The sequence below is a fragment of the Nomia melanderi genome, chromosome 5 (genome assembly GCF_051020985.1).
Source record: "Nomia melanderi isolate GNS246 chromosome 5, iyNomMela1, whole genome shotgun sequence".
Classification (NCBI taxonomy): Eukaryota; Metazoa; Arthropoda; class Insecta; order Hymenoptera; family Halictidae; genus Nomia; species Nomia melanderi.
The window spans coordinates 4,732,911-4,760,877 of NC_135003.1; the positions used below are offsets into that span (position 1 = coordinate 4,732,911).

Sequence of the window (27,967 nt, forward strand, 5' to 3'; positions counted from 1 at the left end):
TTGAAAGTATTTCAAAGCTTCCACGCCGATAACAATTCTCGAGTAAAACGTTTATGAATGGAAATGCAAGAAAATTTGAAATCGCATGTGAGATAAATATGCTAGGTTCCGCAGTGTTCGGGCATGCCTAGTGAAGAGCTTGGAAACGTGCGGAACCGGAGGAAAGCCATTGGATAGAGATCCCGTTAAAATAAAACTTCGATTTTCTGCAGCCATGAGCACCACCGCACAGGAATAATTCTTGGTGGTGGGCGCAATACCGTGTCGGCCAAGTCGGAGGAACGCGTTGCCTGCTGTTCAGTTAGTAGCCTTGCCGGCTGTTAGTGTTGTCAGTATCATCGTCGGGCGTAGTACTACGCACTGAAACGCGAGGTATTGATCATAGTGACTCGTGCAGTACTCAAGACACAAAGGATCGATTCGTGTCGCCTTCGTTTTGTCCCTGAATTACAAGGTATAGATCATCTAACACACGTGTTAATCCTTCAAACAAACGAAGTTTTGATCGTCGTGCGACCGTTGTATTCGCAATAAATAGATCGTGTTCAGAGCGTTCCGCGTAGCTTTCTGTGTAGTTTTCAGGATTATTGATCAGCGAGTCGTGGCTGCTCGTGGGGACAAAAGGATTATGTTATTTCTCATACCTCTCGAATAAAGGATGTCACGCGTTGTACCACGTTTAACATCGAAACAGAAAGAGTGATTGCTCTGTTATCCTGTGTAAACTGCGAACAAAGAGATTGTCGGTGCACTGTGATATGCGGATGCGCTAGATAGCTGAAGATACTTTGTGCCATTCGGGAGCTGATTGGTACCTAGTGCAATTTTAAAGGTCTTCCGTTGTATTTTGGTCGATTCTAAAATGTTAAGCGCGGGTATAAACCATGAGTACTTATTGTGCTTGGTATAATTTCGTGCTACAAATTGTTTTGTTTTGAAGGATCACATTGTTAGTCAAAAGGACCACGGAAGTTTATTCTAGGACCTCGTGCACCTCCGAAATTTATTATAACGTTCCAATCAGTTTTCAAATGTCAAGTACCCATTGTGTGACACCGAGTGTAATAATTTTCGTTCACGTAAATTTATTCTACTGAACGTATATCGCCTATGCTGTTTCATTTTATAATATCGAGTAGAAATTATTTATGCTCGTCTAAAATGTTATTTAGGGTTACTGATACTAAAATGACAAGATTTATTTTGGTATGTTGTGTAATATTAGGTTGATGCACCTGAATTGTATGTTGAACCAATCTTTCGATAGCTACATTTCTTCCAAAGGCACGTACAGTGGACAAAATAATATCTATATAAATTGATGTTTGCCTTCTATGTGGTAATTGTGATGTTTGTGTTGTGTATCGTGCGCCTTGGTATTTTTAAGTTGAAACTAAATGAAAATACAACGTAATTATTAATGATCATGCTTATATTCTAAAAATATTGAACATTTATTAAATAAAGTCAATCGTAAAACTTTGAGCATTGATCTTCGAACACGTACGATATTCTGGAACAAAAATATTAACACGCTTCGAAAAGGATACGTAACATTTAATTCAGTTTCGTTATATTGTTTCCCACATCAAAATTTTTTTCTTCGTTATTTATGTCTTTGAAATTCGCGTAAAGTGCCTTGAGATTTCAATTCACAAAAAATCATGTAACTATGAAGTATATAACAAGATAATTTTAACAATTCCTGCAAATCTGTCATACAAACGACTGATTGCGGTGCCCTGCGCGTCCGTAAAATGCAAAGTATTGATCGTTGCACCTCGTGTAGCTCCGAATTAAAGAGATTAATCGTATTATCTTACGTAATTTTGAGGCGCAAGCAGTGATCGGCTTAGTCACCAGGCACATTTATCAAGGTGCCTTGCACTCATTTCTTTTTCTTCATTAAAAAGTCAGGTACAAAACGATCCCATAAAGTTGAAAAATCCTCATTTCGCATACCAATTGTTCTGTTTTGGGGGGCGTTCAATACCTCGCGAACGTGTTATGTTTTTTTCCGGACATATACAGCATAAACAGAAGTAAATATCTATTAATGATTTGAGAAGCAGTGTTTGTGTTGGGGTTGAAAGTAGTGGAAGAGTGTGCGCCAAGGAGTGTAGACGCGGTTATGTCGTTGCAACACCGCCCCTAATTTTCTCGTGAGATATTTATTAGGTTGGTGCATATGAAATGTGATTTTTCCAATCAAAACTTTAAACACACGCAATTCCTTCCAAATATTAGGTATACATTTGATCTAAATAACTCATGCGTTATTCTTATAATTTTTGTCAACAACCAACTAATTTGGTTATCCCAAATTTATGAAAATAAAAACAAGAAAGTATCAGTGGCGACGAATAAATGCAAATCGGTATAGTGAAGATATGGAAACTATTTTGATTATTATTGTTAACAGCGATGGAAATTTACATAGAGTTCTTAATTTTTGAAAGAAAAAAAGGAATTTTGAGTGCTTTGGAATAGCCGTTCATTTATCGGTTACAGTTACATAGATTTTGAAAATTGACAATACTTTTCACATTTGTTTTGAAGAAAATATAAACAAGTCGAGAAGTATGCACAACTTTACAAGAATATAGAAACATTATGGGAAAGTGCATAACATTGGTCATTATAATAACTATAGTAATTATATCAACAAATTTTGCACAATTTACCATGCTGTTGATAATTATGTAAATTGTGTAATAGATTTCGCGATAAAAAGCTTTCGATTTATTTATAGATTTAGATATAAGTAATAGATTTCTTAAATAAATAGAAGAAACATCGTAATCTTCTTAGAAGTTATCTGATTTTAATTAACAAATTAATGAATATCTATAACATATCTAGATAGAATGTATTTTTCATTAAATATTTCAAATTTTCGGGTGTGTGTAGATATTTTCGACTAACTATTGTATATAATTTCCGGAAAAAACTGCGCGTGGTTAACATTTTATTCGAGACAAGGATATTCCATGTATTTAGATCGATCTAATGTATGAAATATGTTATAAAATGTCATCTAATCGTGTTGTGTAATATTATTTGATGTCTTCATGTTCCGATAACAGTATCTTTGTATACTTTTCTTTCAGAAAAATAATTTTACATCTTATATAACAAATACAAAAAACGCGATTTGTTTTATAAATTCAGAATTTTCTTGTAGACATACTTTTCGAAATGATTGAACCATTTAGAGAAAGATTTCTGAAAATTACTTTTTAGTAGTTTATACGAATGCAGTTCACGTGTTGTGAGTAAAATCTAAGATGGATAGTGCCATTCATCATTCCAAGGTTATAGTATGATAGACTCATATGTGCAGTCTTGAAAGAGGATGCAAATGACTGAACAAATCTGTTATCAAGATTTATCTGTTTATGATGTTAGTAATGTAATATAGAACGCAGTTGTGCTTATTTAAAAGAAACGAATTAATATTGGAAATAACAAGGGGCCTTGTTTTAACTTCAAACTGTAGAGGTAAATTCTGCTGTATCCTAATTTTCGTTAATAGTTATACTTCGATATTTTTTCGAAGGAATCATTGAAATTAGTTTGGAATCTAATTTAAATAAATCAAAATTAAAATAAATGATGCTATTTGAACTTTAAATATAGGCTGTTTGTTATTGATTGAAAAAGTTCCATAGTATCTTTGAGACGCAGTCGAGAGTTTATAAGAATCAGTTAAGGGTTAAAAATATTACAAGTTAATATCCTTGATTACACTTTAGCAAGAGAACAGTGTTCTATCGCATGACGCTTATCTTGGAACTATGAGGGAATAAACAATCCAAATTGCATCTCATTAGAAATTTTAACATAACGAAAAAGCGAAAAAAGTAACTACCAACATCAGCAAGATCTTTGATATTCTGAAAATAATATTACAGTAACGACGATAGTTCTCGTAATTTATGTAAGAAATGAATGATAGAATACAATACTCATTTCCATAAGTGTAACAATAACAAAAACACTAAAGATATAAGTCATGATAAGATAAGATCCATATTAAAGTTAGAAGATAATGCAAATTTATAAAATACAGGTTATATAATAATGTTGAAATAGTTTATTTCATTTATTTTATGAGTGAACAAGGAAAAGAATTGCAGTAACAGAACAGCATTCATACTCTTTCGTGCTTATTTCGTTTTCTGCTTCTCTCTAATTATTACTTTTTAACATATTAATAGACATATTTTTACAATACTTGAAAAATATATTTCATTTGCAAGATATTTAGTGTTTAAGCGACTGTTTCATTTTCGAAAATAAAGGAAATGATTTTCTCTTATTTTTTGCGGTTAATAAGATATTTTAAGGATAAAATCATCGATGAATAGAAATATAGCAAGGGCATACGTTTTGTCGGCTTTACATTACCTTTAAATGATTCCCAGAAAATGATAACTTGAAGTATTTATCTTAATGAAGTATACATCAGTGTAAATATTTCGAGTTTTTATATTGTTTTTTATAAATATATATTGTTATTTATAAATATTTATATTTTGATATTGTTATTGTTAAAACTTTTTCCAAAACGAAAATCATTTTATCTTGGGAGTATGGTAGACTTCTGAATTGCTGTATTAAAAAAATAGATTACGACTAAAACAGTTGTAAATTAGTAGTTTTAGTTGTTCTGATATTTTTTCGGTGATCTGATACAGAACATGTAAAGTTATTTACAGTAATTAATTTATAATAAAAGTGTAAATGTAAATATTACAACAAATTGTTCAACTATAATTTGTTTTTACTGTCACATACGATATGGGTTTACAATTTAAAGTCAATTCAGTTATTTCGTGTAATGTTATAGCAACTGTGGAAAAGTTCGACATTTTTCAATTAATAACTCGTTAAATGGTATTTAGGAATGGAATCATGTAAATAAAGTAAAAAATGGAATCTCTAACAAAGTTAAGAAAACTTCGTATATGTGAAATAGTATATATATTTTGACCATCACTATGTGCCTTTTATTTAATATCGAACTTTTACATTCCTTTGATTTTATTTGTGGCAAAAGTTGTTCGATCAAATAAACTATACGCGAAACTAGTATACAACGATAATAATCGTCTTCTCACAAAATATTAATACAATTTTCAAATAACTTCTACTGTTATCCTCGTTCAAAGTATTAAAAGTAATATATTAAAAGAATGAAAAATGTGGATTAATTAATATATGTCTCTATTGCCTTCAGTAATCACGCGAAAGAGTTTGATCGGGCAGTTTTCGTCAGTGTCAGATGAAATCTTGATGCTTCGATTTAAGGGGTTTGATTGTGCCGTCTTTCACAGTTAAGAGGTACGGACACCTAGATTCAGTGGAATAGAGTGAGTAAAATTGGAACATGGACGTCAGACTGCTACTGCTAGCCCTGGGGATCATTGGGGCGATGGTTGCTACTGTCGCGACGAGATTCGGCTTTCCTGGGTTTAACAAGATTGCCCAGATCTTCCTTGCATTGGTGCTACTTCCGGTGCTATGCAGATTCCACCGAAAGCTGTACATCATCTTTAAGATGCTACCTCGGGATGTGATGTAAGTACCGAACTGAATTGTTCTCGGCTCTAACGGTACAGGTTGCTTCAGAGATGCAGATCTAAATTAGGTTCGCCGCTAGAATTCCAACACGTTAATGAACATTTGTATTTTGCAATATTTATTTTCTGTGCTAAATAAATATGTAGGTTTTTCAAAGGTGTTAAATAATTGAAGACTTTCAAATTGTTCGTCTGTTCGAAGTATTTCGATTCAACGTTATATAAATATAATACTCTGTTTCTTCGTTAATGCTATTCTATGGACGATGTTATAACTTCTGATAAGAACACGGCATAAAGCAGTATTTATTATTCATGCGTGCATTTCGGAAGTAGTATCAGTTTCCTGTGTTTTCTGCTTACTTCGCCCATGTAAAATGTTTTAAGCATATATTTGAGGTGTAGAGTCTCAAAGTTATTTTATGTAGAAAAAAAGTCTTCTCATTAATTTTCAATTGTTTGAGGTCATTTGTAATATAAAATCTATATGAGGTACCGTGTACCATCACGATTTAATGTTTAATATTTTCGTGCTTACGATATTCATATTAATATTTCTATAAATAACTATTGTTTATCTATAGATCATTGTTTCTGCAACAGATACTAAAATTAAGATTAATTTTTACTTGTTAACAAATTTTATGCAGAAAATATTTATCCTAATATCTAAGCCGAAAGAAACCAAATTTTGTAGTAGTCGTGTTTAATAATATTTTTTTATAAACTTTTTCATATGTGTGTTAAAAGCTACATTTTATGAAAGTGTTTAAAACACATGAAAATATGAAACAATATGCCAGTGTCATTTCAATGGAGTTGGATTTATATATGAAGCATCTTATTTATAGTAATTTACAAAAGAAGAAAAGAAGAGTAATTAAAATATATGGAATAATAAGATAAATACAAACACTCACATTAAAGGTTCCACCGTATCGAATATATACAAAAAAAAATTGGCACGTAACACAGAGTTTGAGTATTTACATAAGTAGAACATCTGTCTAAGGGGTATAAGAATGGAGTATAAGATTAGCTGCATGACACGAAATTTATAAATTCGAATTGCCCTATATATGTTCCTTTGAATGAACTATAATGCATTGAATGAAATAATTTTGGACTCCCCTAGAAAACACGGCACTTTCAAAATCTTTGTTAAGTCATAACAAAAGTTAAGTACAACGAAAAATAATTTCAATTATTAAGATGAATTTTATCAGAATATACGTAATTTCTTTTATTTTTATTGGTTGTATCTTTACACTAAACATAAAAAATAAATAGAAATGTATATAACAATAACAATTGTAAAATATTTACCGGAACGTTCAGTTATATTAATTTCTAATTGTATGCTAATTTTATGATATCTAATCATTTTTCGTTTGAATAATTTTTCATATTAACGTATTGCGTATCATTTTTAAAACTAAAGTACTTCAACATTCGTTTCGATTCTGTACTGTGTAAATGCGTCACAATGAGTCTTTCGTTTACTGACAATTACTTGACTATCTAAGTTTTCTGCGCATTCATTCCAATTATGATAATATTTAATGCTAATAAATGTTACAAAATTTACGAAGACCGTTTAGCAGTACAAATAAATTAGTATCAACCTGCAAACGAAATGATTTAATAATCAACTGTGATAAGTATCACTTAGACACAAATCAACCTATTATTAGTAAAAATATTTTGAATTAAAGACATCTGATTCAAACATATTTTAAAAATGTGTAATAATATATTTCAAATTTTATCAGACATTTATGGTTTGCTTTCATAAACGTTATTCTTAAAATGAAAACTTAAATATGTATTCATTATTCGTTTGAATAAATCTTTATATTTAAATTAGTATCAGTTCTGCCATAAAAATAGTTTAAAAGAGGATCAATAAGAAGTGGTAATAGTAAAAAAACCGTTTCGTTTTACATAGGTAAATCAGTTTTTGTTTTATCTGATAAAGTATAAAAAGGTTTTCTTTCAATACCGTATAAGCTTATACATCAACGGTTCTACTTACGCGATCATTATAAATGTTTCCGTTACTTCTGATAATAGAAATTTAAAAAAGTGTCTATACGATAGCAATAATATTCATGATCGATAACAAGTTTAATTTTAATTTAATTTTTTAATAAAACACTGAATTAAAAGGTAACAATTATTACTTTATCAAAAGTCTTATAATTGCTCATTAAATAAAATATATTTAAGACGATACGTCTGAATACCGTGTAATAATTTTTATCCAGCAAGATTTAAAAGAATACAAGTGTCCTCGGTATCTCATCAGGAAATTTTCGGTGGAGAATAAACATCCTGCGTGCATGAAAAGTGGATCGTGAAAGAGAAAGATCGCTGAATGCAGAAAACGAGAGTTATCATCTGTCTGACGTATACTTTCAACTTTCACATGTCACCTATTTTATCAGCCTTATCTTACACCAGCTCATTATAAATGTATATATACTCATTGCAACTTACATACAAGGTGTTACGATTCTTGTTAAAAAAGTTTTATTCAACTACTGTTCAATTTTAGAAATTTTATAGATACGAGAATATTTTCACGATTTATTTTACCTTTTAAACCATTAAAGAACGCAATTTCCATTGTTCATTCAGTTAACTGTGTTTGATGAGTATACACGTTATCATCTTAAAACTTGAAATGATACTAGTTTTTTCAACGATGAATTAGTTGTTTTTTCAGATATACGTATAGTTCTTCTTCATTTTGCTTTAGTTTTTCGTCAGAATATATTATACACCCGACTCTCGATTTACGCGGACTTTTTTACGTGAGCCTCTTTCTTACGCGGTAAATTGGAACACTATTTACGCGGTAGTTTTTACGCACCATCTTAATTTACGCGATCTGAATTCAGTAACAGCAAATAAAATATACTTCTGTTTTCTAAAATGTCATTATTATTATATCTTTTGTTAAGCTATGTAAAATAAATATGTATTTCTAAAACTTATACCAGCTTTTCTTTTCAGTATTTTGTTTTCTCTTGTACCGACAGGCTCTATTTACGCGATTTTCGTTCGCGTAAAACGAACCCACGTGGGACGGAGTTTCGCGTAAATCGAGGGTCAGGTGTAGGTACATTTGCACTGCGTTTGACAAGTATATACTTCATTTCTTAACTTTATTGTACGCATAACGAGAGATTTTTGAAACTAAATTCCATAGTTAACTGGTTAAATCCAATGTTAGTCCTTTCCCTCTTGAATTTTTTTATTACTTTTGTTTACTGTAAGCTGACAGTAGCGAGTTTTTTACCTACTACGCGACATTTAGGCCATACATAATAATAGCTGAACCGACAATGAGTCTTTCCTATTTAAATTGTAAAAATGAATGCAGTTAATTCTATTCAATATGATAACAAAAATGTTGTCGCATATATTTAGTATTACACATGTGCTGTTGTTATGTTGCGAATCTTGTGTTTTTATAGCATAAAGTAACATGAAAAACGCAGGTAAATAACAATTGTAGTGAAATAATTGGTTTTCCTAATACCTTAAATTTAATGACACGTTTAGTGAAAGAAATACTTTTGTATTTAATGTCTTGTTGTTAGATGTTGGCCTATGGAAATGTAATTTTTTGTAAAGTTCATAGTCAAGATAATATTCGTTCGATCGAATATTTTTTTATTAGCTACGGTATTTTGTAATTAATATCTGTCAATCGTGATACGCGACGGAAACAGTTTCTTGTATCCGGTGACTACTTTTCAACTCCAATTCTTACTGGATGGCACAGTAAATGACCCCATTCACTACACGCTTCTAAGACCGATAAATTACCCTTTTTTTTTATTATCGAAAGCAACAAATAAAATAATACAACGCGTAAAATGTTAGTGACTAATATTAAAATATGGTATTAATCTTTTATGATGACGTTGATTTTTTAAATATTTTTTTTACGTATCTGAAAACTTCACATTTATCGAGCACTGGTAATGCATCTGTTATAAATGTATCTCAAATAGATAAAAGCTGAAAGAGATAATAACTTACAAGTAAACCATAGAAAACTTAATTTTCTAAATAAATTTATAATTTTACGATAGAAATACATGTGATTCTTTTCATTTTTTTTCGTAAAATTTGTAAGTTAGTAATTAAAAAAAATGTCGATCCAATAATTTTGGAGTTTTTGTCTATAAAGTTATTTTTATGTCAAAACGCCGGAGTATCGATAACAAATATATGTGTCCGTTAAAAAAAAGAGCCTTAAGAGTTTAAAATTTAAAAGTAAACAGTTAATGTGGAATTGTAATTATTGTAAGCACTAACTTGATTTTTTTGAAAAATGGATTTAATTCACTCTTTAAAAGAACGGTTAATTTTATGGCTTGTTTAGATAGGTATATCGATTTCTACTAGTGTGCCGTATATCCTAAGAAATCGGACATATGATTCACAATGCTTCATTTTAAGTTAGTTAACTATTTTAGTTACATACACATATAAAACGGTTGTTTTTGGCGATCATGTGTAGCCTTGTGCGGGTCAATCCGAGAAATCGTGTGCCGAAGTGTGGCTGTGATTGTTGTCGCAGATAAAAGCGTAACGCATGGCAAATAAGAACGACAAAAGACAATATACCACTAATTGGGTCCTAATTTTTGTACGAAATATTTTATAAATACGTCAAGTAAATGCATTAGTAACTAACTAGCTTTGAGGATAATATATATGTATTATAAACATACTAAATGTAAATATACAATATAATTATACAATATAATTATACAATATAAATATACAATATAATTACACAATATAAATATACAATATAAATATTTATATTAAACATGCAAAAATTCCCTGAAACTAAAATGGAATGTTTTATTTTTCCTACATTGTGTTTAATAATTCACGAATTCGAAACTGAAGAATAATTGCTGCATTTTTCCAAATAATTAACAAAAATGAAACATTACATTCAACTGATCAATTTAAATCTCATTAATAATATATATCTATAAACTTTTTATAATATAGTATATCTATAGTATATAATTTTACTGTCTATTTTTAAATTCTACCTTTCTATAATGCTGTTGTTGTCAGCTTATTTATAAACGAATAAATAATATTCATAAATGTAATAATAACAACAAGATCAACGACAACAACAATAATGATAATAACCAATATGACTAAATAATATTCTAACAGAAATTTTTTCTTTTTCATAAGTGAATTAATAAAATTGAATGCAGTAATAAAGTAGTTTAATGTTCACGAAGTTGGGTTCGCACCTGGAACATTTGTCGGGACGGCAGGTGTTCTCTACACAGTTCACTCGTTTCTTTAGTGGGTTGATGAAACGTTAAACGGGAATGAAATAAAAAGGTTCGACAACTGTTTCACACATGCATCATATAATAAAATTTCAGTTATAAATAATTTTACCACACTAACATTCTAATAGATTATAAACAGAATATAATGCAATTAATAAAAAATATTAATTTTGTTCACGTTTACTTATGAACGTAAAACTGTTGTCATTGAATTCCTAATAACAAAAGCTTTTCATTTCACAGAAAAATTAAATGGTACACCTGAATTTAAAAAAAATGTATAAACTTCAATATTGCTTTTCGTTCTGTTCATATATGCCATGAGCTCGACAGTTAAGGGATTTATGCCGGATAGCAGCTGCTATGACGGAAGGGGTTTTATTCAGTAGGCTCGTTAACACTAAAACTACCAGACGGGTCAAAATAATCCATTCCTGATCTCTTCATGTTGCATTTATTAAAAAGACAATACATGTTTCTGTGAGAAATTACTAAAGAAATTGATTTAATAGATGCACTATTAAAGTTTCTATAGAGGAATTTCAGAAAGTCAGTTTAACTGTTCGGTAGTTCTAGTGTTTAGGTTTTTATACACGTTGAAATTTGCGGTGATGACGTTGCTATAACTGATGAGTTTGAGTCTTTCAAGGTTTCGTGATACGTGTTACACTCAAACAAAAATTGAAGAAGGCTCGAACGCATCGCCTGTAGCGATGTCCTTGCATTTTCCCTTCCAGCTAAAACGAAATTGTTATTACTATTGTTATTGTGTGTAGTATGATATGTATTATGGTGTACAGAAGTATTAACCCTCTATAGGCTGAATTTTTGTTCGTGACTATGAAAAACTGTATGTAGTATAAAATTAATAAATATTAAGCTGTAAATACAGATTAATAATGTATTCAATAATTGTAATAATTATATCAAAATGAATATACCTTGTAATTTTGAAATTCACGCTTGAGCGTATAAAAGTTGAAGTTAATTAAGTACTTAATTTTATTCGCCACTTCGCTATACAAAATGAAATAAATCAACAAGATGCCAATATATGATAGGCCTATACAGGGTTAAAATAGTCATTGTATATTATTCGTGCAATTCACATGCATTCAAGTAATAGTGAAATCGTCAGTTTAAGATAATACAATGATTATAAAGTAAAAAATCTAAATATGTTATTTTCTTTATATTTGTAACTCATTGATAGCTGAGATATTATTGATTACGTGTTCTAAACAACGCATATGCTTTATTCGAGAAAGTAATACCTCGAATGATAGGGATGACTGCATGATTAAACCGGTATAATAAACGACTATTAAGTGGACACAACTGCGTCTTATTGATGGTTCCTTTGGAAGAACTATAATGATTCGGGCTTGTAACAGGAAATTACAGGTATAGGAATATATTCTATCTGGCTACTCGGTTAACCTGAAATTTGGGGAACAAAAGAAAGTAAGGTAAAAGCACTAATAGTTAACCAGTTAAAAAAAATTTTCTTCGTGAATAATAGTAAACGCTTGTTCTTTTATTAAATTGAGAGACTCTGTATGCTGTTTGAACTTCTTACATTATGTAACGAACAGAACTTTTTTGAAATAACTATACTATCCAAATTTTGTAGACATTTTTGAAAATTCAGTACTTGCGCCAGAAGTTGACCACCCTTTAAAATGAGAAAATTAATAATTGACCGTATGTTAATTAGTAGTTGACCTCTTATAGTAAAACAAAAAACACTAAAGGTGATTTCTTTAATATCATTTACTTAGAACGATTATGACAAATTACAAGTAAAAAGACAAATACAAATGAGAAGAAGTTAATTCCATGTTGGAAATTGGAAACATATAATCAACATCAATGAAATAAATTGTTAGTTTTTACGGTAAACCATTCAATTCAGGTAAAAGTTTTATTTTTTACATTTTCATGAAAAATGGTCAACTACTGATACCAGATCAATTACTGGTGCCTTTAGCGTAGTCATTATCAGGAATATCCACTGGATCTCAGATTTTTCTTGTACAGATTGCTTTCTTGTAGGATCTTGATTAACTGAGTCAGTATTTTCGTGATCTAGATCGTTTGGTGTTTTTCTATTCACAAACTCAATAATTCCGATTCTTACAATTATTTATTATTATTATAATAAGATTTAATTTTTATAATCTTTTATCTTGGTACTTTTTCAAACAATTTCCAATGTTCTAAAAAAAATTTGTATTGTTATCTCCAGTATGACATACGAGTGCAAGGGGTTAACACGTTGACCGTCACGGTGGTCACCGATGACCGGAGCTTCCGAAATGCTTGAAGACAATTACAGGAAGGAAACTGATGTCGAATCAAAATATTCAATAATAACATATTATACAAAACGCTAAAAATTCTCGTGGCGGTCGACGTGTTAAATGGTACTGCATACAGTGAGTCACAACAGTATTCGTACCTCCTGAATTGTTGAATTTGAACAATTGATATCTGTTTGGAATGCAAGTTTCAAAGCTCTTATCAATATGAATACATGTTGGAATTACGAAGTTTTCAAATTGATATAAACTTTATTGTAAAATAACATGTTAATACAACAAAAATGTAATTTTACGTAAACCGAAATAATATTGATCTGACAAGCGTTTTCGTATCTGTACAAGTTATACTAAAAATACAATTAATGTATTAATAACTAATATTTGGTTAATCCTCCTTTGTATTTTATAATATTTTTGGAACGATCTAAATCATCAGGTTTGTGAGACCAATTTTCTTTCTGTTTACGTAAAATTATTTTTTTGTTATATTGACATGTTATTTTCCAATAAAGTATATATCAGTTTGAAAGCTTCATAATATCAACATACATTCCTGTTAATAAGGATTTTGAAACTTGCATTGTAAACAAATATCAATCGTTTAAATTCGGCAGTTTAGAAGGTACGAATACTCTTGTGACTAACAGTACGTGTAAAACTTTGTATATTACAAATAGGCTGCAGGATTTCAGATGTTCATGGCTCATAAAACTATGAAAAAACAAAGTAAAATAATAAAATACAAAATTCAGTAGAATTTAATGCAGTTTTGTACTACCTTTATTTGTCAAGGCTTATATTTATCAAACTAAAGAGACAAGTATTATGTTTTTTTGAAATCTTCGTATAAAATCGAATATTTACATAAATGTCTGTATCCTACTTATAAGGAATACAATTGCTTATTAGCATTTTAAATTTGGAATATCTTTTTACTGTTGAAAGTCACATTTGGTGTGTGATGTAACAACCTTCGACGTTATACCAGCTCAGGAATGAAAGAAATTGTTACGCACGCATGTCAAAATGAGTGCGTAGTTTTGTCGTATTACTGATGCGTTCATCTTACATTCAAATGTTGTCTGTCCAAGAGCTGTAGCTCGGCTATTTTCGATGTGAAATTTCGTTGTTTTATAAAGTAGCTAAAAGATGTACGAAACGTGTAAAACCAGTTGCAATAAGCTCAAAAATGTAATTGAAACGTACTAGTTTCCATTTTTCATTTGAACTAATAGATAGTTCATTAGTGTGACGATTTAAAACTAATTTTTTTAACGCGTCTCTGCTAATGACAGAAACTTTCGTTCAACTTCGGACTTACTCCTTTCCAAACGGCTTTCACTTTTAGGGAAGTGAAGAAATAATTTGCCACGAATTTGTTAAGGAATATCAGCAAACGGAATACCGCAAATCGTTACACTTATTTCTTTCATATTAGACCTTGTGTAACCTTAATGCAATGGTGTCAGATTTTATTGAATTTGATTTAAAACCGTTGAATACCGTAATTTCATATGGCACAAAGGTAAACAGTACTGTCTATATAACAATTAAATATTACTTTCGTAATATTAAAATTATTGTCAACAAAAAAAAATAGTAAATTATATTTTTGTTCAATTTCTTCGAATGAAATTATATTTGATAATAAAGTTATTTTGTTACTTTAATAGCACTAAACAATAATAAGAATAATTAGAATACTATCCATTGAATAATACTAAAAATGGTAGTGTTTCGTGATCACTCACAAGAACCGTTTTACGTGAAAGAAGCGTACATGCTCGTTTAAAGTTACATACAACTGTACTTCTTTAGCGCACTGATGCATTTCAAAGGATACAGATCAATGAACCATAAAAATGCGTATTGTCAACCATTTTTTATCCTATTTACCTGTACTGCGTTTGACACACGTTTTCGCGTAATATAGCAATACTTATCTTAAGCAATTAATCAACGATAAATGATCATTGATGATTGGGAATCTGATTAACATACATAAGGTTCAAACATGTTTTTATGCAGTTCGCTGAATGTTCTATGCATCCGACAACGATGACGAAATGGCCATGCATGCAATTATTCTGTTCTCTTTGTGCACTAGTGACGCTGACATGCCTTGAGCAACTGTGTTTATAAACATTTCCAGCTCTTCAAGCTTTAATTGTAATTTTCATGTAGATATTTTAAAATTAATATAATTGTGGATAGAAATTTGGCTGAATATTCTACCATATATGCAGAGTTAGTTATAATAAAAATTATTTAAATATAAATAAAGATATGTTATTTAAGAATTCGTAAATGAGACTAAAGTTAATATACCGTTAACATAAATATTTAATATGTTTGTAGTAAATATGCGAAGCAATTAAAAGATTATTGTTAAAATATTCATTTAAGAAATATTAGTTAACACAATTATAATTTTAGAAAAATACGTGCCATTAATATTAAAAAATTATTTAAACAAATTCATTTTAATCTAACTATAGCAATAGCAGATTATATAATTCAATTTAAGCTCGATTCACTTTGTTATTCAATATTTAATTTGAGACATTAAATGTTGCGTTTAAACTTTAATATTATAAGCTATCTTCGTCGGGACAAATTAAATAAAGAATTACAACATATCAATTTGTATTGTTTCTCTGCAATATTTAAATTAATTCTATTTGTTTCTAAATAACAAAATAATTGCATCGACAAATAAAATTATGCATAAATAAAACATAATCATAATAATGGTACGACATAGTAAATTATTCAGTTCGCAATTCAGAGGGATTTTCATATTCCAAAGGTCATTTCACTATCAACTTTGAATACGCAAGTTGTTACAAGAGATGCTATTTGTGCAGTATTATCTTTCGCAAACAAGTCAGTACAACTTCAACTTCTTATTTTTTAACATTAATTCAAAGTCCTTTCAATACACCGGGTGTCAGTAAGCAACTGATGTAATATGTTCCTTGTTATATGAAAATATATATATATATATATATGTATTTTTATGTATTCTATATATATATATATGCAGTTTACATGTCACTTTCCATACTTTATTAGTAAAAACTCTTCTTTATGGAAAATACTATTTTTCAAAAGTTAATGATAAAAAGTTAAAGTTATTCGTAGTGAAGATCGGTAATGTAGGAACATGGCGTCAATTTCAAAATTTTTGCTAGTTGCTCTCTCGCTAGTTTTATTTATATGTCAGTAATCTTGTAATGTCTTTGTACTTTAACACCACAAGTATACCGATCATTTACTAATACATTATTAAAAAGCACCAAAAAAAGTTAAACTCAAGAAAAATGAACAAAAAAATGTTTAAAACTGTAATATTTAGCTATCAGTGCTGCAATTCTTGCTGCCGCCAAGCAGTTCTGTGTGTTACACTTCTCTCCATCGGATGATGGAAATGTAATGCGCTGTGATAGAAATTGTATATCACATGTTAACATGATACAAATAGATATAAATAACTGAACAGTGGTTCATTGTTCGTATTCACATATTTAAAATATATTAACCAAATGAAAAACCAGTAACTATTCAACAACAACCGTTTTTGAATTATCAATGCTACGTACTGCCTGATAAGGCGACCTTATTTGTACCACGTACTGAAGTAAATACATAGTAGATATTAGATAAAAATTTATTGTAAATTACAAAAATTAATAAATATATTTGTAAAATAAAAGTTCTTTTACATTTAAGAAAATACTAAATCGCTAAACAATATATATATATATATATATATATATATATATATATATATAGGAATAAGATAAGTTATTTATTATTAAATTCTGGATAGTTGTACAAATTCATATTTTTATGAATTTATGAATATTGAAAAAATTAATTTTCGTTCTCAGTAGTTTTATTAAATGAAACAAAAACAATTATATGCTTATTACATGTTTTATTTATTATGTATACCTTTATGTAATTTTCGACATTAATAATTAAATAAATGAATCTTTATTCAAGATGCATGGTTTTATAAACAAAGAAAAGTTAATTAATATTCGAGACATAAAAACTAAACTTAGGATTAGAAAGTGGGAAGTGGAACACATTTATGTAATATCCATAACACACCGAATATATTAGTCCATTACTTTTTTACAAAATTGGTATTTATTTTAAACAAAATTAAAAATATACATCATTCTATCAACATTCATTATTATTTTGCAACATTGTACGGTGGTTTTACCAAATCAATTATTAGGTACAAAAATAAATCTAGTGTTCATTCATTTAGTTACAGATCCATTTTAAATTTCAACATTTCCCTAATATTTCAGGATTTTCCATTTTTATCTTAATAATAAAACAAATTCATCGAATGTACGATTTTATTGTATATAAATGATTTCATTTTAAAAAGACACCACATTGATTTCTATGCTTAATATTTTGAATTCAAATTGTTGTGCTACACAATTATACCAAATGGTGGATAATTTAATGGCTCATCCCATTGAAACGACTTTTAATATCCTTTTAAATATGATGGCAATCGTGTCTTTCAGATTTCTGTATCGCGTCATAAATGCTGAACTCGAGATGAGCTTTCAACGTCGAAATAATATGACCGTTGCGAAGACTTTCAAGAAAAGAGTGGATCGTTACCCCACAAAGCCATGTTTCATCTTCGAGGATCGTGTTTGGACCAATTCTGACGTATGTTTTAAATTCTCGACTACTATAAGCATTACTCGTTCACTAAACATTCATTTCTTATGATTTCACTGCACATAAAAATAAATACCGCAATCGAAAAGTAAAGGGAAACAAAATTGTATTATTGTCATGTACGAAAGTGAGGTTCAATCCAAAAGTTTTTATGAAATTTCTATTCAATTTGGAAGCTAGTAATTAGCGGATATTATGCATTATTATTGTATTCAATTTCGTCATTAATTCTTAATTTAATAAGTCTTTTAACAACTGACACTTATTTTTCCTTAATTTCTGTAACATAAACTATATGATTGGCAATTTGCATAATCCAAGAAAATAATTGTAAAAAGAATTGTTTAGTAGAGTGTCAGAAACACTTACTACCATGCGAATGATGTTCCATTTCGAATTTCAATTTTGTAAAAATTTAAGCTTCTGAATTTATACATCTATCTATAGAAGAAGGATATTGTTTTTCTGAACTGCTCTGTTATGTGTTTTCACCTGGAGAAATGGTAAATTGGAACGGTAAAATAACAGAGTTACCCAGGTGATCTACCTTAAATGTCCCATTCTATGTATTTATAAGAGAAAAGTATATTAAAGATGAAAAACGAATCATTGTTATAATCAGTACCTTTGTTTGGCCGTAAAATTGTTCAAAAGTTGAACTGCTTCTTTTAAAGTCAGGATAAAAGAATTAATAAAAATATAAAATGTGAAGAATTTAAAGTTTTGTACAACGTTGTGTAGTATTGTATAAAAATAATTGATGTTGCTTCCAAACTCTTGAGATTGCCCCTATAAATAAATTACTATTCGCAGTGAAAGAGCTAAAATAAGGAAAAGTATAACAAAATTTATTATACCTTAAAATGTTCCTACTTAAACTAAAAATCCGAGAAAATTATACATCTTCCTCTCATTATTTTTTACTGTATGAATATTCAAAATTAATTTTCGTTTTTTTTTATTATATGTAATATGTAATAGGACTGATAACATTTTATTGTTTTGATTCATTGTTGCCAGTTTGACTATCTTTGTCTACTTTGAAAGAAACATACTTTAGTATATAAATAAATATATTTTTTAGATTATGTTTTTCTATTTGTTCAAGAAATAAAACAATAAAGTAAAAAGAATGTAATATTAGGCATTATAGGTTTCTTTTGTTTGAAAAATCTAAAAATCTTTCTTACACCCTTTCAAGCATTGAACCGTTGCTACAATACTGTCTTCGATTTTTTATTTTCTTCAACTACGTTTTTAATAGTTTATATTTATACAACAATTTTTTCTTATTGCTGTCTGTAATCCGTACTGTCGATGTTTGGCCAAAGAATCCTGGGAAATCGTCTGTATTTTCAGTCAGCCACAAAAATCTAAATATAGATATACCTGCCAAATTTCAAATATTTAAAGGAACCGAGTTTTCTATATTTTACGAAAGTTTCTACATTTGTTAGTGAAAATTAGACAGATTCTGTCATTTAATAGAGGTATTCTAAAATGTGTTCATCTATTTATAGAAAACGGATAAATATAAATAAATATATTAAAAATGATAAGAAGCTGTTAAAGAAATTAGGTAATGTAGAATTTAAAGAAGTTCAGTTTTATGAAGTGAACACCTTTAAACTTCCTGGAAAAATTTAGCAAGATTTTTTGCCAAATATAACGGTTCCTTATAAACAAATGCCGAAATATGTTATCATTTTTTCAGTATTCATCTGATTTTAACTAATAAATGGATGAGTACCTATAAAGTGTTTCAAACTCTTGTACTTCTTGCTTCAAGTATTGGTCAGGTGTAAGTATCCAGATTTTTGTGACTGTTTGAAATGGTTTTTATAATTCGTCGCAAAAAATCAACTCTATAGAAACTTTAAAATGTATACCTTGCATTATTAAAACTAATATCCCTTTGTTTGCCGATTACAGGTCAATAAATATAGCAATCAAGTTGCTTCAGTATTTCAAAAAGCAGGATATAAGAAAGGGGATGCCGTGGCTTTGATGATGTCAAACCGGCCGGAGTACGTCGCGATTTGGCTCGGTTTGGCGAAGTTGGGCGTCGTAACGGCTTTAATCAATACGAACTTGAGACTTCAGTCCTTGATACATTGCCTTCGTATCGCTGAAGTGAAGAGTATCATTTGTATGGAAGATTACTCATCCGGTAACTATGTCATAAAGAATATAATTACAGTCATGACATTGGGAAGGAAAGTTTCATTCATAACATTCAGTATTATCATAATGTCCCGTGTTCTTACCGTTAATAATTTTCAAACGAACTTATATATAATGTTTATTATATATATAATGTTTGAACATTGTGTTATCTTTGTACAAATTGCTTCATTATGAAAACTATTTTCTTTATAAATAAAACTTCTCATTTCATTTTGTTCTATCATAGAATGAACAAATTAGTTGATTTACTTGACATTCTGTATTTTATTAAACATCTTCATATGTAACAGTCTGTGATTAGTCATAGGGGAGTGACAAGTAAAATTGAATGTGAATGACTTCTTTGAAAATTCACGCGGTACTATGAATAATTTGACCAATAATATATTGGTTTACGGGGATATTTAGCAACATTCTTTTACTTCTTTTAATAAACACCGTCAACCCCCGTGATATGGTCGCTATTTCCGTACACCGTTCGCAAAGGTGTAGGCACAGGAATTACAGAGAATTGAGCGGCGACAAAAATTATGCAAAATGTCAATGCCTGTTTTAGCCATCGAGGACATAAAGGATTCGATTCCTGGTGTACAGATGTACAAAATGTACAGTAATGCCGAGAAACAAGAAGATGGCATATACAGTTTGAACAAACTTCTGTCGGAAGCCAGCACGGAAGAGCCGGTGGTTGAAGAAGAAATTGGATACAGAGACAAGTTGATGTACATTTATACAAGTGGTACTACTGGTTTGCCTAAAGTGGCAATAGTACTCAATTCGAGGTAAGAAAACTCGCTTTTTATCAAATATTACTTGTTTACTGTAAGTGGCGATAGGGTAATTTCGAGTGAGATGGCCTAATTTCGTTTAAATTATCGATTATCTATATTTTCAATTGTTTGTAGTGGTATACTGAATCTTGCACAGAAGCCTATTTAATTATTCTTCTTATATCCGTTTACATTCATCAATATTTTATTTCTTGCAAGAAATTAAAAAATAAATTGAAAGAAATTAAAAATATCAATTAATGATATTTATGATATAATAGTTCTTTAAAAGAAAGTGGGCCATCTCTCCCCAACTTACCCTGCTACTCAATTCGAGATAAGGAAACTTACACCAAGTTAGTTTAGAACTCTTTTTTGTTTCATTTTGGGACAAAGTTAAGCTCAAATGAATAACCAGACGTAAATTGTCAGAAAACACTAAAATGATAGAATAATCTCTACTTCTAAATCAAATAACAGATTTATTTCATAAAATACTATTAGGATGAGAACGGTGCAATACAAGTGACTTGGTTACCCCACTGAACATTTCATGAGTTAAAAAGCAAGAGTAACTTTAAAAAGTTAGTTGAAAGACACAATAATTATTTTAACCTTTATGTTTCTTTATCTGTAATAGACTCTGTAAGACTTTTTTCTTGACTTATTTATCTTGACAAATCGATACTTTAATAAATCGATGTCCTACAGTTTTTCTTCTAAGTGTACCTTTGAGATTCATTTAAATTGAGTTTTAAACGAAGTGCATTGTTTTTATGCTGATATTTAGTCCAATAGAACCAGACAGATTTCGTAATTTTCTGTAATGAGACTTTGAGACAGATTACCACCGGGAAAGTTAATATGAATTTATGACGGAAAACCATTTTGCGCGTTGACGGGACGAAACGACTATTTCTACTTTCGTAGTTCGTACTTCCCCTACGGATATCGATGGCTAAGTTCAATCATGAATATGTACTTGTAGGAACAGACGATTTGTTTTGTGCTAAGGGTACATTGTATAAGGAAAAATGTGTGTATAGATGCAAATGAGACTCTTAAAATATTTTAAAAAATATAATAATATTCTCATGCATTTAGAAATGTAAAATATATTGATGCAGTTGAGTAGTATTCTGAATCCAAAGACAGATATTAGAAAATTTTCGAAATATTACTTTTCATAAACGTATGCTTAAAAATGAATAGAGTTAGTTCCCAGAGTACCTTACTTTGAATCTTGTACAACACAACGTCCAATAATAATTCTACTTTGTAAAAAATACGATTTGTCCCTTTTTCTAATGAACTCATACTGTACGCCAAATGGTCAAGGTTCACGAATTGTCAAGCATTATAACTGAGCATTGTCGACAATCGTTGACACAGGGGTTGATATATTATGTAAAAATATCGATCAGCGCATGTAGGTCACTTTAAGCGATGAATCTAAATATTATTTCTCCACATTTCGTCAGTAACACAAATCGTTGACGCAACATATTTGAAATATTGTTAAATAAATTGTTATTAATATATATATATAATTTATTAATACAGTGTAAAAAGTAATTAAATTTTCACTATTTTACAATTCAAAACAATCAATAAAGAAAAACAAAATAAATTAGTTATGTTAATAATTTTGTATAATTGTTAGCAAGGTATTATAATATTATATAACACTTTTTTATATTTTAAATTATGCAATTAACAAATAAATTAATTTTTTTTTGATAATTCAACCTGTTGATTTACACACGAGCTATTGGGTATTTTATTAACAATAAATAAAAGATAAATCATAAACAAGGATAAACTAATATTTACTATTTTTTAAACTTCCTGGCAAAGTATATACTAATCGATGTTAAATTGAATATATTAAAAAGCATGAATGAAAATATTAATTTTTCACGCTTGACAATTTGAACCTGGTGACAATTTTTATTTAAATTTGCTATTTGTAAATTATTAAATTGATTTTCGAAAAGACACGTGAGAAAGAGTAATAAAATATTACTTCATTACCAATCAATTAAAATTATGTAAGAGCTTAGAATTCATAGAAATTGATTATTTTGTATAAGTTTTAAGTATACATTATTTCAGTTGTTCATATTTTCCTTATATCTAAACTCTTTATACATATAAATTTTTTTTGAAACCAATAAGCGTAAAACGATAAAGTAGAACAAGCTTTGAATGCATAACTTTCCAAAACTTATGGGAAGATAATCTGTTGAAGACTTTAGTAATTTTTTGTAACTTTTGTATTTATTTTCTCGCGGAAGTTGTTAGTTAACAAACTTACAGTAAACTGGCATTGCCGTGAGAGGTTTTTAAACTTTCATTTATTCTTAGACACTGTTCCGTGAACAGAATGAATTATCTCTCTGGTGAACGTATAAATGATCTATAATCCTCTCAGGAAAGCCTTACGACTCGTCCAGAATGGGATTACATGTAAATGCAGTTGCTTTGCGAGAGACTGCTTCCTGCCTGCCAGCATTATAACTGTTTTACTAATAAAATGTCGTACTTTTCGTTCGAGCAAACTTTCCTTTAATTTATTATAATTTTCTCTTGTATAGCTACTTAAAGAGTATCGAAATTATTGAATACATAAAATATGTACGGAATAAAACAAAAAATTCAAACTGATTTCCTAATCATCAACTAGTCATCAGTTATTTAATAAAATGAATTTGGTCATTTTGATGATTTAATACGTAAAGTTTTTGTCCAGTGATAATTTATTATTTTACTATTACAATAAATAACACACTTCTTTAATTCTAAAAATTATTAAATTGAAAGATGTTGATCATTAATGACAAACGTATAAAACGTTGCATAAAAATGATCAAAGACATGTTCAAAGTACTTCTTAACATATTTATTATTTAGCGTTACATGCTTTATCTGCATAGAATTTCCATACACGGTATTTTTATCCATTTCTCAATGAATTTATTAAAATACATAATATTACAGTTCTATTAGTAACAAACATTTCATTGAAACAATTACAGAACCCCTAAATAGACGAATGAATTAATATAATGTACTGAAAAATAAATTGTTTCCTTTCAGATTCTTGCTGGTCGTAATGCCGTTTAACTTGCTAGGGTTGAGATCAAAGGATATCTTGTATAATCCGAATCCACTGTATCATACCGCTGGTGGAGTGTTAGGAGTAGGTTTCGCGATTTTGGAAGGTATACCAGTAGTCTTAAGGAGCAAATTTTCAGTGACGGCTTACTGGACAGATTGCATCAAATATAATTGTACCGTAGGTAGCTTTTCGATGTTTAACACAATTTATAGCGATCTTAAAAAGCTTAATAGCATCGTTAAGTTTATTATTTATTTATATTTTTATTGCACTATAATAACTGAATCATGAATATGCAAAACAGGTTGTAAAATTATAAGACTCATAAACTAATAACTGTGAAATTATAAGGACATAAACTAATGTTTTTAGAGATAGAAATTATATTCACATTGTTTATTTATGTTTAAGAGAGATCCCTTAATTAATCTACTGATATCGTTAATAATCATAAAACATTTTTTACTTTATTTATAAATTCCTTACTGATTTATTACCATTTTCACCTAATTATATATTAATGTTATCTTTTAATGTTTTATTGTTCCTATATACAGTATGTTTCAGTTGCAGGAGAACATCTAAATATCTTCGTTTTTAATGATATGAGAAATGTTGCAAGCCCAATTTGAATAGTTTTGAAAAATGTTGTTTCTAGATTATAGAATAAATATTTTTTTATCTATTGCATGTCGAGGTGATGTCTATTAACACCATAAATATACATATTTAAATGAGCAATTTAAAATTAGTAATCACAGAATTTTTTTTATTAGTTAACAAATTCCTAATTATAATATTCATTATCGATAAACATCTTTATTTAGTATTCTTCAGAGAAACAGAAATCTAATCTAATTCAAATCCGATGAACGTACTGATCAAAATATGTATACACATCTTCATTACATCGAATATAGGAATTTGACAATTTTATTTCTTCTTTAAAATAATTTTATTTGTACTTGAAGAAATGTCATTAAATACGACGAAAATATTTAGATATTCGCCTATGACTAAGACATTCTATACAAAATAACTCAAATTCAAACACGCCAATTTTGTTAATTAAACATAATTTTGTTTCGTTTCTAGGCTGCACAGTATGTTGGTGAAATGTGCCGTTATTTATTAAACGCGCCGCCTCGAGTGGAAGATAACGCGCATCGTTTGAGACTCATGTTTGGAAATGGCATGAGGCCGCAAATTTGGAGTGAATTTGTTAAACGCTTTAACATCAATCGGGTTACCGAATTCTACGGATCTAGCGAAGGGAACGCAAATATTGGTAAGTAACTACCCATTTGTCAGAGCTACAAAAACAAAATAGGTATATTGTTTAAAATTTTAAACATTCTATAAAATATATTAACTGAAGATTCATCTATTAAGACTTCATTATATTGTAAGTAAAAGAAATGTCTAGTAAAATTTATTTTTATTTTTATACATACATACATCATAATTCTTTAAGAAATTCCTCTAATATTTATATTTTCAACTTTGTTGCACGATTTTTTAAGTAATCTTTAATTGTCAATATTATATCATGTATTATTACTACTCTAAATTATTACAGAAAGCAAAATATTCAACTTACATTTTTTCGGACTCTAGTAATGTGACCTATCATTACCTCAGCATTTTTATTTATTATCAACATAGGAATTTAGAAATACTTTTGCAAAACTTATTGAATCTGATCACATAGTAGATTATATAAATTAAATCAATAATTTAATGTAAAATACAAAATACTAGGTAAAAGAGGAAAAGGATTATTCTTTCAAAGTGATTTTATACCTTTATATGACAGCAAAGTTCATTCTTCCATACAATGTACATTTAAATTTTAGTAAACTTGGATGGTCGAACTGGCGCTGTTGGCTTTGTACCGCTGATTGTGCCCAGAAAATTCCATCCTGTGGCAATTATTCGCGTAAACAGTGAAACCTATGAACCGATTAGAGGTCCTAATGGTTTATGCATAAGAGCTGATATAAGTAAGAACATATCAAAAAAAATTGTTAACGTTGAGATAAGTTTTTCTATTATAATACATGAAATATGTTTTTAATTTAGATGAACCAGGAATGTTTATAGGATTAATAAAAGAAGGAAATGCATCAATGGAATTCAGTGGGTATTTAGACAAAGAAGCATCGAAAAAAAAAATATTAGAGAACGTGTTTGTTAAAGGTGATAAAGCTTTCTTGTCAGGTAAGTTTAAATAAATTTCAATAAAAAATTGTCCACTCAAAAAATGTAATGTTCTTGAAAACTTTTCTGATTTCAAATGATATAAATGTTTCTTTTATAGGTGATATATTAATGCAAGACGAATATGGTTACATTTACTTTAAAGATAGAGTAGGAGACACATTTAGGTGGAAGGGTGAAAATGTTGCTAGTGCAGAAGTAGAGGGTGTAATTAGTAATATTGCAGGACAGCGAGACGCTACGGTCTATGGAGTTCAGGTTTGTAATTTTAAAAGCTTACGAATAATATATTAATGTTATTAATTTAATTCTACTGCTTTTAATATTGAAGTTTACCTTTTAAAATAAAATGTTTAATTCTCCTGAAAAAGCATTGAAAATACATCCTATGTACATAGTACCTGATACGGAAAATTATTTAACAAACATTTATATAAAATACTTTAGATTTATATCTTATTAAAGAAGATAGTTGTAAAATATTTGTTATTATTTATTAAGGTACCTGGAATGGAAGGAAGAGCAGGCATGGCAGCAATAGTTGATCCAGATAGTTTACTGGATTTCAAAGCCCTTGCAGAAGGTTTAGAAAAAGCTCTGCCATCTTATGCAAGACCAATTTTCTTAAGAATTGTGAAAGAACTTGAAATGACGGGATCTTTCAAGTTAAAAAAAGTGCATCTTCAAAAGGAAGGCTTCGATCCTAGCAAAGTGCAAGATAAAATGTATTTCCTTTCTGGAAATAAGGAATATGTTGAAATTACACCTGAACTTTATCAAGAAATTATATCTGGCTCAAGGAAGTTCTAGTCGTTGCGTTAATGCTTCTCAAACAACTTATAAGCGTTGAAAATATTTTTAAAAATTAGACGTATAATTTTTTTTACAATGTTTCTATTATTCTTATAATGTAATTATTATCAATGGAATTAATAACATAAGATTATTAGCAAAGTTTGACTAATTGAACTAGCTAAAATAGTAAAAAAATATTATTAATTAATTGTTTTAGAATTATTGAATTAAAGATATTATCCTTATCATTTTGAACGATAAAATATTAGATAGGTGTATATATTATAAGTCTACTCTAGAGAAACAAATATTTAAAAAACTGATTTCACTTTTGAATACAAAAAGTTTAACGTTTATTATAGTTAATAAATTTATGTAAATATTTACATACTTTTTGCCATTTACTTCTCTATGCACTTATTTATAACTGCTCACTCATAATTAAAACATAAAAGATAAACTTGTATAATCGAATACAGAAGACTTTAAATGAATGTGATCCCCTTTTAAACAATTTTGGTTCAATCTATAGTAACACATATTCTTATTGAATCTTTTAAAATATTTGAAATCTTTTGTAATTAGGAAAAAAACCCACGATCTGAAATAGTTTTGTAATAAATAGAAAAAGTCTTATTGAACTAAAATATTTTTCGAATACATGGACAGATTTGCGTAAAACTATTTTTTGTTACTGTATCGACTTATAATGTACTTTAAATGTTGTTGTAAATACATGCTATTGTACAATTAATAATAAAGGAAAACCTTGAATACTATGCACATGGCAAGAAAAGTTTATTCATGCCCTTTACGTTATCCAAATAAACAGTAACATTCTTTGCCATCAGTTTTTATATATAATCATAATTTCATTGGCATCAAAATAATTTTACAA

General features: G+C 29.0%; 1 protein-coding gene across 4 annotated transcripts; it reads left to right on the top strand.

Annotated features, from left to right (window-relative positions):
- The first annotated feature begins 154 nt into the window (after positions 1–154).
- Positions 155–27,848, top strand: LOC116431023 (long-chain fatty acid transport protein 4). 4 transcript variants are annotated; one of them, XM_031985887.2, is made up of 11 exons: positions 155–454; positions 5,340–5,583; positions 17,814–17,964; positions 19,909–20,146; positions 20,720–20,945; positions 24,033–24,231; positions 25,150–25,342; positions 25,911–26,057; positions 26,137–26,274; positions 26,375–26,532; positions 26,776–27,848. In XM_031985887.2, exons 2-11 carry the CDS (start codon positions 5,393–5,395, stop codon positions 27,082–27,084), a joined length of 1,950 nt encoding a protein of 649 aa, XP_031841747.1. In that variant the 5' UTR covers positions 155–454; positions 5,340–5,392; the 3' UTR covers positions 27,085–27,848. The 4 variants fall into 4 exon arrangements, with proteins under 4 accessions (XP_031841747.1, XP_076224107.1, XP_031841748.1 ...); XM_076367992.1 differs by lacking the exon at positions 155–454 and adding an exon at positions 505–832; XM_031985888.2 differs by lacking the exon at positions 155–454 and adding an exon at positions 1,843–2,178.
- The last annotated feature ends 119 nt before the right edge of the window (positions 27,849–27,967 follow it).

Bases quoted from the DNA above. Each gene is read 5' to 3' on its own strand.
- LOC116431023 (XM_031985887.2), top strand. From the start codon at position 5,393: ATGGACGTCAGACTGCTACTGCTAGCCCTGGGGATCATTGGGGCGATG. The intron at 5,584-17,813 runs GTAAGTACCGAA...CGTGTCTTTCAG, and splicing joins ATGCTACCTCGGGATGTGAT to ATTTCTGTATCGCGTCATAA. The intron at 24,232-25,149 runs GTAGGTAGCTTT...TTTCGTTTCTAG, and splicing joins GCATCAAATATAATTGTACC to GCTGCACAGTATGTTGGTGA.